Raw genomic sequence first — 11,325 nt, forward strand, 5'->3', positions numbered from 1 at the left:
TTGCATGTTGGCCACTTGCAGATTCTGTACAATTATCAGAGCCAAGATCCGCGCTTGCCGAATGCTTATCGTGGTCGCGAGTGGACGGTGGAAACTCTGAACGATGTGGACGTTTCTAAGCTTAACACCATCACGCTGCTTGTATTGGAACATCATCTCACACTTAATTGGGAGGATGGGAACGGGGATATTCCTGAAGCCCAACACGATGGCGCTGGAATGGAAGAATAATAATTATTGCCATTATCATTCTTGGAACGACAGTTGACAAGATCCATTTACGGAGACGTTGATCAGCTATTAGAAACTTTTTAGCTTAATTTGAAAACTTTTATCCTTTTTATTTTTGATTTTATTCGGTAACAGTCAACCGTAGAACAGTAACAGTTTGGGATTTCGCGGGTAATTCTGGAATACGAAACTTGACAGACTGGCTAACCTTTTGTCGCGGTTTGACTAATGCCATACCTTTCACTACGTGTTTGAATTAACCGTGTATCTTATATTTAATTATCAAGGTATTTGTTTCTTTGTATCGAAACAAAGACAAAATTACCACAGGGAAAAGTCGACAACATTTTATAGAAGTATAACTTTTTAGACATAGCAGATTGAAATGGAGATGGCTTGGGAGTGCAGACCTTTACAATATCCACGGGGTTCCTATCTGAATGGATTTGGGACGCTGGTCATGGCCGCTCATGATCTTTGTCGAGGAGACCGATGCAATGCGACATATAAACATAAACTGTGCACCCAATACGGTAACTTTAATGAAAACACGGTTTAAAATGTTATCGTTAGAAATCTCACAACTTTTTGGGAGAAAAAAAGAATAGAGTGGGTGAAACAGCAGAATAAGGGCTCCAATCAAACGCTTATTTCAGTGTTATTGCAAAAAGTATGCACAGATTTACTCCTAATTTCCTAAATCTGTATGATATAATTACTGCACAATGTACTAGCCGGTCTCAAAATTCAGCACGTAAAGATAGAGCTAGTACATGCTGAGTACTTTGTTAGCGCTTTGAAAGATGGCCACTACGGTATAACTGTTGCGATGGAAAACTGTGCACCGCAGTTAGAACACCTCTGTTCACCACCTCCCACAAGGAGATTACGGTTGTTGTGACCCTTTATACGAGTATTACTAAACAGTTATCCTGCACCAGCCATGCAAAACCTTTTTAACCGGTAAAATTGTCTACCGTGGCGCACCGTAGTATATAGTATGGCATAAGCGGTGAATGTATATTTGTCGCTGTTTTCTTTCGTGCTCTTCGTCCGGACCGGCCTGCATACTGAAACTGATTAAAACCTAAATGCTTCTTGATTGTGGCCTTACGTATGGATGCCGGTTAACTCTGGTTGGACGTGGACAGAACGCGCGCCGCCGACCGTTGCCGTTGTCGCCGTGGAATACGATGCAATGCGAGTGGCTGACCTTTTGGTAGACTGTGATGGAACCCCCCCCCCGCTTACGGTGTGCGCTAATGGTTACGGTGTCAATGCGAGAACTATCAAGTAAGTGTGCTCCGTCGCATAGCTTTCCATAACAGTACTGGATAACACGCAGGAATAAGCAGCTTGGGCTCATCGTACACGGCAGCGGTTATGAACATGTACCAAGTGAACTGCGGTGACGGATTCACCCAACACCCTTTATCAGCTGGACTTTGGTAATAAGAAACGTCCAGAATGATACCGGGCAGTAATAAGATATGCCCGTAGATCATCGTTCCCAAACACACAAACACAGAAACTCGGCGAGGACGGAGGTTTGCCGCGCTTTATAAGACAGCGGCCAAAACAGTGCCCAACCACGATTGATGCTGATGAGCAGATGAATATGTACCGTAAGGGCTGCGACAAACATACAGATAATTGCAGTTTAAATGTAAATCGTGCATGCCACGCTCCCAACAGGCCACGAAGTATACGGTGAAGGGACAAAAATATTTAGAGGATTAGCTATTCCGACGTAGAGAATATTGCTGCATAACAGTGCAAGGATGTACACATCAAAAGGCCGTAGCTGTTTTCTCTCACGCAGAAGAATGATAAGGACACCACATTTTAAAGAGCAAGGTCACGACTGTCGAACTGCTTAAACCGCGAGATAATGAGGGCTCGCTCGCAGATCCCGTAGTTAAGGTTGAATTCGATTCGGCTGCTGAAATATTTAGCGAAAGATTATTTGCCATGTTGCCTTACGTAACCTGTGCGGTATACTCCACCGTACGGTAATATTGAAAATTCAAACTGAACACACGCTAGCCTAGCGACAAGGAAATTGCTATTGCTAAAAATATAACTTGATTTTGAAACCCTAGTGTCTGGTTACTGCCGTGATATTTACGAATCGAACTGAATGATTGGGAGATTATCATAAATTTATAGCTGAGACAAATGCAAGTTAACGTCGAGACCCTGTTTTGATTTATCGAGAAGCATTAAACGCTTGTGGGTGTTCATTGTAAGAATTATTTGTTTGACTGTTGTCACGTATATGAATGGATGTGCAAGATTCCAACTGATCACTAAATACAATACATGACATGCTCGAATTTCCGGTTCTATTGATCCACGAACGAGGGTGGAGTGCAGGGGGTTTCCTTAAACTGTACAGGGAAAGATAATTTCTTTGGAATTCACAATGTGACGGCAAACATCGATGGCAACATTGCCCCGTTGAGGCACATTATATCGAGTCCCAAGGGGTTGGAACGAAATGTATGTTATATTTTGTTATTGTAACCAAAAATCCCAAGTAGGTGGCCGCATCACTGGTTTAGTCTGTTTCCGCTATAATTTCCACCTGATTAGTCACTGGAACAACCAACATACTTGACATGCAATAGGATCCCGATAACTTCAAGGTCGACCGGCCGACACCGCCATTACATTAGCATATTCAATGATTCACTTAAGTGTTTACGGTCCCATGCTCGCAGTCCCCATCTTGTGCCTTCTCTAAACAATTCGTCCAATAAATGTAGGTAAATGACAAAAATTACCAGTACGAGTATATCCAGAAACGTACGATAACTGAAAAATCGTAACTGGAGATAATTGTCGACGTACGAGCAGTCATAACTGGAGGAATCCAGTAGCGTAGTGATCCATTTGGCCCAGTAAATAATTCGAAATAGCTACGAAAGTTTAAGCAATACTGCATAATAAGTACTCGTAACAAGCACATGTATCATTAGGATACATATGAGTAGCTTTTCGTTACATTTCAGCAATGGTAACCGCTTTCCGTGACATCGGCACTGTTGCCACTGTACATAGTAAGTTAAGTGACTTGGTAGAATGCGTCTGCTTCTCAGAGACGCTTGTGCGGCCGGAACGGCTTAACGGAATGCCATCACAGGTCACCCGCCCAGGGGAAACCAGGGAAAACTAGAAATAACATTACAATAGTCCTCGTGCAGCCTAGATGACAGATTTTGTGACAAAGCGACTGATGATGATTCATGAATGTGTTTTTGCAAACGGTACAGGTACGGCTCGCGGCTGAGTGAACTGGCCGGTGCTGATGAAAGAATTCGGACGGCACTACACCATACAAAACAACGACATCAGAGCGGTGCGTAAACCCTTCATGGTGCAAATAAAGAGAATGGGATCCATGAACATCTGCACATTATACAAAATGGCCAAGCCCGATATCAGCTCGCCGCTGACTTCTGCAAAGTTAGCCACCGTTAATGTCAAAAAAAGCGGTGTCCAGAAGACACAGATACTCATAGTTAAGATTAAGAACACCACAGTTTGCCGTTTTCGGGTGCTTTCCTCCGTTCGCAGACGCTGAAGCGGACCATTGCCGGCCGTGACCCTAATGCGCCATTGTAACCGGCACAACACCAGAGGTGCTGTCAAAATAATTGTACTTGCGCTGACAATGTTAACGACAAAGATCAGCAGCTCCCACACATGCAGAAACGGTGATTCTTCCGCATTGGGATCACAATTGTCATAAACATAATAAACGGCTTTCGTCACTACAATCGGCAATGTCAGGGCGTGCGCCACTGCCCACACAGCTGCACAAACGCACAGCGAAGCCTTCATGCTCTGGGCAGCTCGGTATAACAGTGGCGCATATAACGCGCAGATGCGGTTGAAGGCAATGGATAAATGGGATAATATCGGGATGCAAGCCAACGTCCAGATACCGTAGGTGTACCAAATGCACCAACTGGGCCCCAGCCACCATGCCGGGTACAGCCCGGCCACTATGTCGAGCAGGGCCCCGGACAAGATGTACAGGATGTTACCCAAGAGAATATTGACAAGATACAGGTTGAAGGAGATCAGCAGTTCTCTGCGGATAAGAAAGACCAAAAACACCAGACTGTTTGCATATCAGGGCGGCAATGGCAACGGCGCTGGACGCCATGCTGCGGGCATCAAACGCTGCTTTTACTGTGGCATTGGTGGTGGTTGTGTTCGAAACGGCGGCCATTACAACTGGATTGCTTCCAGTTTTGTCCTATTATGTATGCGATAAGCGCTATTCTTGATATATGTTCGCAGCGGCAAATCGCTGTTCCATCATATCCCGCCAAAAATTCCGCTGCAGTGACGGCGATTTGGGAAACAGTAAACACCGCATGGAACAAGGCTAACAGATGCCTGATCCGCGAGTGGCGATTAATAAATTATTTTGATCTTAACACAAAACAAAATCCGATTAATATAATTGTTGTGTTGCTGTTCCCACTACAGTTACTGATGACACATGCATGCACAAAGTTTGGCTGCGCGGCGGTTTCACCTCACTCTGCAGAATAAAAAGCGTAAGAACTGCTTGACGCTTGGAAGCACCAGCTGCAACGGAAGTGAAATCCGCCTGCATCCAATATCCTGTGTGATGTATCCAATATCTTATACTTAACCAAGCAGAAGTGTATCCAGCATGTCCAACCATCCTGCATGCAACATTAGTAAGATTACTTCCACGCCCTCATCAGCAATTTATTCCAAGAAATTCTTCTTCTTTCTTTTCCTCTCCCCTTTGCAGTATCGCAATTCTGCAGTTTTATTTCCTGTCATTCATATGACATCCTTGCATAGTACTGATAATTCCACAGCTAAACTGAAATACTGCTTTGACTGATGATACGCACAAATGAATTTACCGCTACTTCGCTAATAAGCATTACGAGGGATATTCGTATGGTCGTTTAAGAGAAACACTGTGATAAGTGAATGAGCGATGGTCGTTTAAGTGAGACAAGCGAAATATTATTTTTCACATACCGATTTTCTTTTGGATTGTTTTATTTTTCCTCACCCGAGTAAACAGGATGTACACTTTACATAGTACTTGAAATTTTTTAAAAAGCTTGAACCGTTTTCTTCCAAACAAGTTGTAAAGAAATCAGTACAGGATCACACCAAATCGATTGGTGCAAGATAACAATCGTGCTACTGCGAATGCAATTGAAGTCCGAAAAATACCGTAATAATTTCTCCTACGCATTCAAAAAATGGCATTTAAACAATAATTTTGGTTTTAACATTACAGCTGTCCTAAAGGACTGCAGGTAATACAGCAAAGGGACCTAATTCCCAAAGTCCAGAAGCTTAGTAGCTATTATGGCTTACCAATCGCATATTTGCATACATATGTTGCGCAGGTAGTCAGTTATCATCCCTGTCATCCAAAACCCACGGCACAATGAATTTCCATCCATTCCCGGAACTCCTCCGAGTCGACGAGCATTCCCCAGACATATGTTGGGAAAGTAACCCACCTGGGATGAACAAAACGATTATTCTGCCCATTCAGTTAGTGGCTGTTATTACGGACTTACGGTATCTTACACTTACAGCGCTATCAAGGCGGCGACATTGATAGCCGTCATGTACAGTGGTGCTGGTACGCTTTTTGACTAACTTCAACACGGCAATGTTTACGGTGTTGCCAAGGGTACAGTAAACCAGAAGGAATGGATATGCGAATCTCCTTTTGGAGTCGATCGCATAATGCGATCGACTCGAAAAGGTCCAATCTGCTGGCATCGGGATCGCTTGAAGCAATACTGTAGTATACCATCTGGTCAGTGCAATTACTCGCCAGTGATTCGTTGGCGATACAGCCATCGGGAATGTAATAATCCGATGTATTATTCATGGTGATATTGGTAGATGACCTTTGCCCTTAAAATTGCACTAGTTCTGGCAATGACCGCTTAGAACGCACAAAAGGAAATGGCTGTACAGCAATTAGCATAAGGTACCTAATCTTTTATTCGATGCAAGTTTGTACTTTGGATGATGCTGACCAGTAAAGTTCAAATCAGCGCATATTGACCAAAATATGAGACTTATGCCACCTTGTAATATAAAATCTGCAGTATTTGGATAAATTTTTTTGTTTTCCGGTAAGTATTGCTAATTTTGTGTAATAATCATCTAAACCAAGTATGGGAAAGCGTTCCGTGACGTCTACGCGCGCAGATCAAAGATGCCGCCCATCGCGCACCTGAGATACCGATCTTCACTCTGATCTTGAGCGCTGGCCTGCCTGTACGGCAGCTGCGTTAGCGATAAAAGAATAATTTTTATTCGCTCTAATTTTCGTTTACACAGGGCGTCGACACATAAATAATATTTTCATAAGTTTTTAAGTTTAGAAATTTTCGAATTGCAGTTACGCTGGTTTTACGAACCAGAATCAAAATTATGCCGTTCAGTGCTCAGAACATACAGCTGACTTCACTTCAGCTCGCACTGAATCCGCGGATATGATCTGCCAACAGATAACCATGCGATGCAGCATATCCGCGATCAGCATTAGAGATGATCCTTATCACAGGTGCGCGATGGGCGGCATATTTGATGTACGCGCGTAGACGTCACCGAACGTTCTCCCATACTTACTTTCGATGATTATTACACAAAATTAGTAATACTTACCGGAAAATAAAAAATTTATCCAAATACTACAGATTTTATACTACAAGGTGGTATAAGTCTCATATTTTGGTCAATATGCGCTGTTTTGAACTTTACTGGTGAGCACTGCTGTAAGGTGTACACATAGCAATTGGTGGAGTCATATCCGTTTACGCAAAGCAAACTTCGGTTTCTGAGCGAGCCGTTGCCACATCGAAATGAATCACGAAGTCTGTCCGGAAGTTCGACACTTCAAGCCTTGTTGCTTCCGTGAGCCAGATTGTGGTAAAAAGCTGTTGGTAAAAGCGGCACAGGAACCTGCCAGTACGCTGAGCCATGAAAAAGTGACTTTCCTCTTTTGAGTGGGTTTCCTGTTTCCTTATGACACAACGCAAATCCGCACGTGCAGATAGCCCCTGCACCGGTTCTACGGTATACATCGTGCGTTAACCAATAGAGGTAAAAAAAGCTCAACGTAAGAAACAGCAGCCTCGACACATATACAGAAAGAAAGCGCTTGAGATTGACGGCAGCTTACTAACCAAAAGCGTTAAAGGGAGATTGCAGAGGAAGTTTAAAAAGTATGTAGATAATCTCCCGGATATTGGCGGGTCATAAAGGGATTCGTCTGCATAAATAAAAGGCGCCGGTGACGCTTTAAATGCATGGACTATTAATTCGTCTTGGCAGTGGATAACCTCTTAATTAGTTTGTGTATTCTGCTGAGTTATTAACCGCAGATATGTATGTGACAAGTTGAATCTGGTCGGTAACACGTTTAATACTGACCTGCCACCGAGTGCGGACAAAGCAACTGAATATCGACAACCTAACAAGATTGTTGTAAGAAAACCTTAAAAAACCTAAGAAATCTTTAAAGGAAACTTTAACAACATGTGATATTCAAGACTTCATCTGGAATATAAAAAGGACACTAACTCAATACCCATGCCATTAATTCATTAATTGTGGACTGTTACCCACACGATTAATTATTCATTTTTGAAGCGGTACACCTGAACACCCATGAACTGGTACATATTACGCAATTTATTTGATTTTACATGCGGCCGGGATAATACTTTAGCGGTAACCAAAGTTAAACAAGTAATACGAATTATCATTCCTACTCCAGGCCACAAGTGCCATCTAAGACCACGTTTCATGCGTCACTTTTCTTTGTTACGACTTAAAAGCAGCAAATACTTCGTGCGTTCAGCATATACAATGCACTGAATGCAGCCACTGAAACCCATTACGGACAGCAAGGATTATTTCTTATGATAAATTAGAAAATAACTGAAGAACTGTTACTCTAGGTGTCCAACTTTCCACCATGTTAGCAGGAATCATTTACCGTCATCACTCGTCAACTTGGAAATAATCCACCCCATCATACCACCTCCAACCTCCCGAAACAATGTCTTTCAAAGCTCGCAGCGTGAGCGCGGTTAGCCTGGACAAATCTACATCTTGGGTATTCTCCACGGTCCACTCGCGGTCGCGATACTGCGTCGTTGATCGCGGATCAGAACTTTGCCAGTCATTCAGACACTGCACAAAATCAATATCCAATTTTCAGGACCTGATCACTTATTCCCATTAAAATTTATTACCAAGGAGCCTAGGTGACAATTTTGTATCTCAGCTCTCAGGATAAACTGTCCCGTGAGTGGCACAACTCAAACTAATACAGTGGAATTTCGGCGAGGGTAAATTAAAAACTGATTAAGAAGGTACAACAACTGCCGGTTTTTGAGTCCTTTACCATGTACCGTAATTATTGAACTGGAAGCCCCCCGTAATTAGAGCCCACTCTTAAGGTCGTTTGAAAGTTATAAGCCCCCCCCCCCCCGAAATAGAGGCCCATGGGCTTAATTAAATACCGTAGAGCTCATATTAAAAAATACCAAAAAGCTGGTTTGAAAAATTGAAGCCCCCCCCCCCGCCCTAAATACAAGCGCATTCCCGTAATTGGAGCCCACCCCGTGGGTCATTTGAAATATTTGTAGCCCTGGGCTTCTAATTCGATAATTACGGTAATCCTTGACCATTTAACCCGAAAGAAGCCACACTTCTTTAATGTTCAAAGTTTAACGCAGTGTACCAGGCTGCCAGCATTTGGGTCTATTCTTCCTCTTGTCAATATACATTGACACTAGGTAGGTGAAATACCTTAATTTTATTAACAACAATCTCTACTGCCGATTCCGTACGCAATGTTCGCAACTTCCCACCTTCACCTTATCTTTACCTTAGCCACCACTCTGCGCAGTCCTTTCGGCCCGGTGTGAATCCGCTCGGCCAATGTCTTGACGTTCACTTCATCGCGCGGCAGACGGGTCTCATAGAGATCCCACAACTGCGACTCAACATCCGGCGCATCCAGTTGGACCGCAGCCTGCGGAATATCTCCGTGTATCTGGTCGCTGCAACTGAACTCACTCTGATACAACCGCAGTTCAGCACACACCGGTGCCAAGCTGTGGAGTGCCACCGCCAGACGCCGGATACCCTTGTGGACGCTGCCATCCCACACAATCATCGGGCCGTCTACGGCGTCTTCCTTTAAGAACAGGCCATCATAGACGGCTTCCACATGGTGGAAGATGAGCTGTTTAATGCGAATATTCCGCATCCGCAGCATCCAGCCAATGTTCGGTAAGACGCATTCGACGTTGGCGCGGGGCATGTGCTGGACGATCAGATGCTGCGTTGATTTATTAATGCACCTGAACATACCACCAATGACGCCGTACACCTCCGCGCCATTCTCTGGATCCTTGGGAAAGAAGGGGTTGGCCGCGAAGGACACCCGAACGGTTTTGCCGCTATCCGCATCGGTCAAGACGGAATTCCACAGTGGGCACACGCGACGCAGTTTCCAACGGCTGACGCTGTCCAGTGACTGGAAGATCTCGCGCAGAAGATGGGCCTCCGTGGGAATTGCCCCTCCCGTCTCCGTGTATACGGCTTCCGCGGAGTGTCGGCGTTTCCGCGTCGCTGTTGAGGGCAGCGTGTCAGAGTCGTCCTGTTGGTCATCCTCCCGGGTCTGCGACTGGGCAGTGACCTTCAAGACCGCCTCGTACGCCTTTTTCTACAAAAAAAATGAGAAAAACAATTAGAAAATGATCGCATGTGAAAAGATGTATGTATTACGTGGTCAGACTACAGAAAGTTCTAGAGCCCTGCGTGAGCGCTGAGCCTCGGCTCATTTGGCTCGCTAATAGCGAGCGCTCGCGAGTCAAATGGGCCGCCGCTCGCGAGCCGAATCAGCGAAATATTATCTTTACTACCAGTTTGTCCACGGGCCGAGCAGAGTTGTTGGTCATCGACCAACGAGTGAGCCGAACGAGCGGCGCTCAAGGAGCTCGAGCGAGCTGAGCAATACATTTCGTGTTGTCCCTGAAAAACTGCGCTGCGCGGCACATGCTGGTGACGCTACCAGTCACTCTGGAGCATCGGTCAGTATATACCCAATCGAAAAGCGCGGGCTTGAACAATCTCGTCGAAAAAAACCTATCGTTTTCGCGCCATCTCATTACGCCATTGCCCGTTGGTCTGCATCGAGCTGCCTCTGCTGGGTTTGTTTCCATACAAATAAAATAATACCACGGGCTTTGCCAGTTTGGACTTTAGAGTCTCTTATCGAAAACCATAAAATGGGGTGCATTCAGGATATAACTGACAATACTTCAATTATACTTGCAATGTCCACATGACAAAATACTAGTACATGCGCTGATAGAAAATACCTTTAGTTGAGTGAAAATTTAAACACTGAAAATGCAATAATTTTTTATTAATTTGCTTGTGAGTTAACTGAGCAGAAAAAATGATCTGCTTTACGAGCCGAGCGATCTGAGCAGTGCAACATGCCGAAACGAGCTGAACAAGCGAGACAGCACGAGCGAGCTGAGGAAAAATTGGCGAAATCAAACTACCATGAGCAAGCATTTACCGCTCACGCAGGACTCTAGAAACTACCTAAATGATTATTTGATTTACGTACGTATTATGCTGTTTGGTATAAATTACCGGCACGCACCACGTTGTTTTCCTTTAAAGGATGATCAGGACGTCGCTGAAGATACTTGAACATCTGACTGTGAACAGACACAATACACACGTAGTTCTTCCTCTCGATTTCCTTACGAAAGCGATCAGCGATCGCGGATGTGACGGTTAACCAATAATCCTTCGGCAAACGACACTCTCTCTCTATGAAGAAGTTTGGCCTGCGCGTTTGTCTGTCCAGATGTTTCTGGGACGGCGGGAAACGCACCTGGTGTGCGGGGAACAATTCCCCTTGCTGCCCGCCATCCTGCTCGACTTGGACTACGAATAAGCCGCTGTCTTCGGGTGACGAAAATATGGGCTTACGGGCAAGTCGACCCGGATACCACATCCATGGAC

General features: G+C 44.5%; 2 protein-coding genes across 2 annotated transcripts in view; one reads left to right on the forward strand and one right to left on the reverse strand.

The window, feature by feature from the left end:
• The window catches only part of LOC129595466 (uncharacterized), a 39,594-nt gene extending 39,457 nt beyond the window's left edge, over window positions 1-137 (forward strand). The window contains exon 4 of the mRNA XM_055492488.1: window positions 22-137. The gene's annotated coding sequence lies outside the window, so the exon portion shown is untranslated. The remainder of the gene's footprint in view (window positions 1-21) is intronic.
• An 8,013-nt stretch (window positions 138-8,150) lies between these two features.
• LOC129595491 (uncharacterized) lies at window positions 8,151-9,610 on the reverse strand. Its single transcript, XM_055492516.1, has 2 exons — window positions 9,164-9,610; window positions 8,151-8,463 (listed from the first exon to the last, which is right to left on the reverse strand). Exons 1-2 carry the CDS (start codon window positions 9,599-9,601, stop codon window positions 8,272-8,274), a joined length of 630 nt encoding a protein of 209 aa, XP_055348491.1. The 5' UTR covers window positions 9,602-9,610; the 3' UTR covers window positions 8,151-8,271.
• Window positions 9,611-11,325: the final 1,715 nt, after the last annotated feature.

This window comes from Paramacrobiotus metropolitanus, unplaced genomic scaffold (assembly GCF_019649055.1).
Source record: "Paramacrobiotus metropolitanus isolate TYO unplaced genomic scaffold, Prichtersi_v1.0 Parri_scaffold0000078, whole genome shotgun sequence".
Lineage (NCBI taxonomy): Eukaryota > Metazoa > Tardigrada > Eutardigrada > Parachela > Macrobiotidae > Paramacrobiotus > Paramacrobiotus metropolitanus.

Excerpts from the sequence above, each read along its gene's own strand:
- LOC129595491 (XM_055492516.1), bottom strand. The coding sequence starts at position 9,601 with ATGCCCCGCGCCAACGTCGAATGCGTCTTACCGAACATTGGCTGGATG. Across the intron at positions 8,464-9,163 it reads TGCGCAGAGTGGTGGCTAAG|TGTCTGAATGACTGGCAAAG; the intron begins GTAAAGATAAGG and ends GATTTTGTGCAG.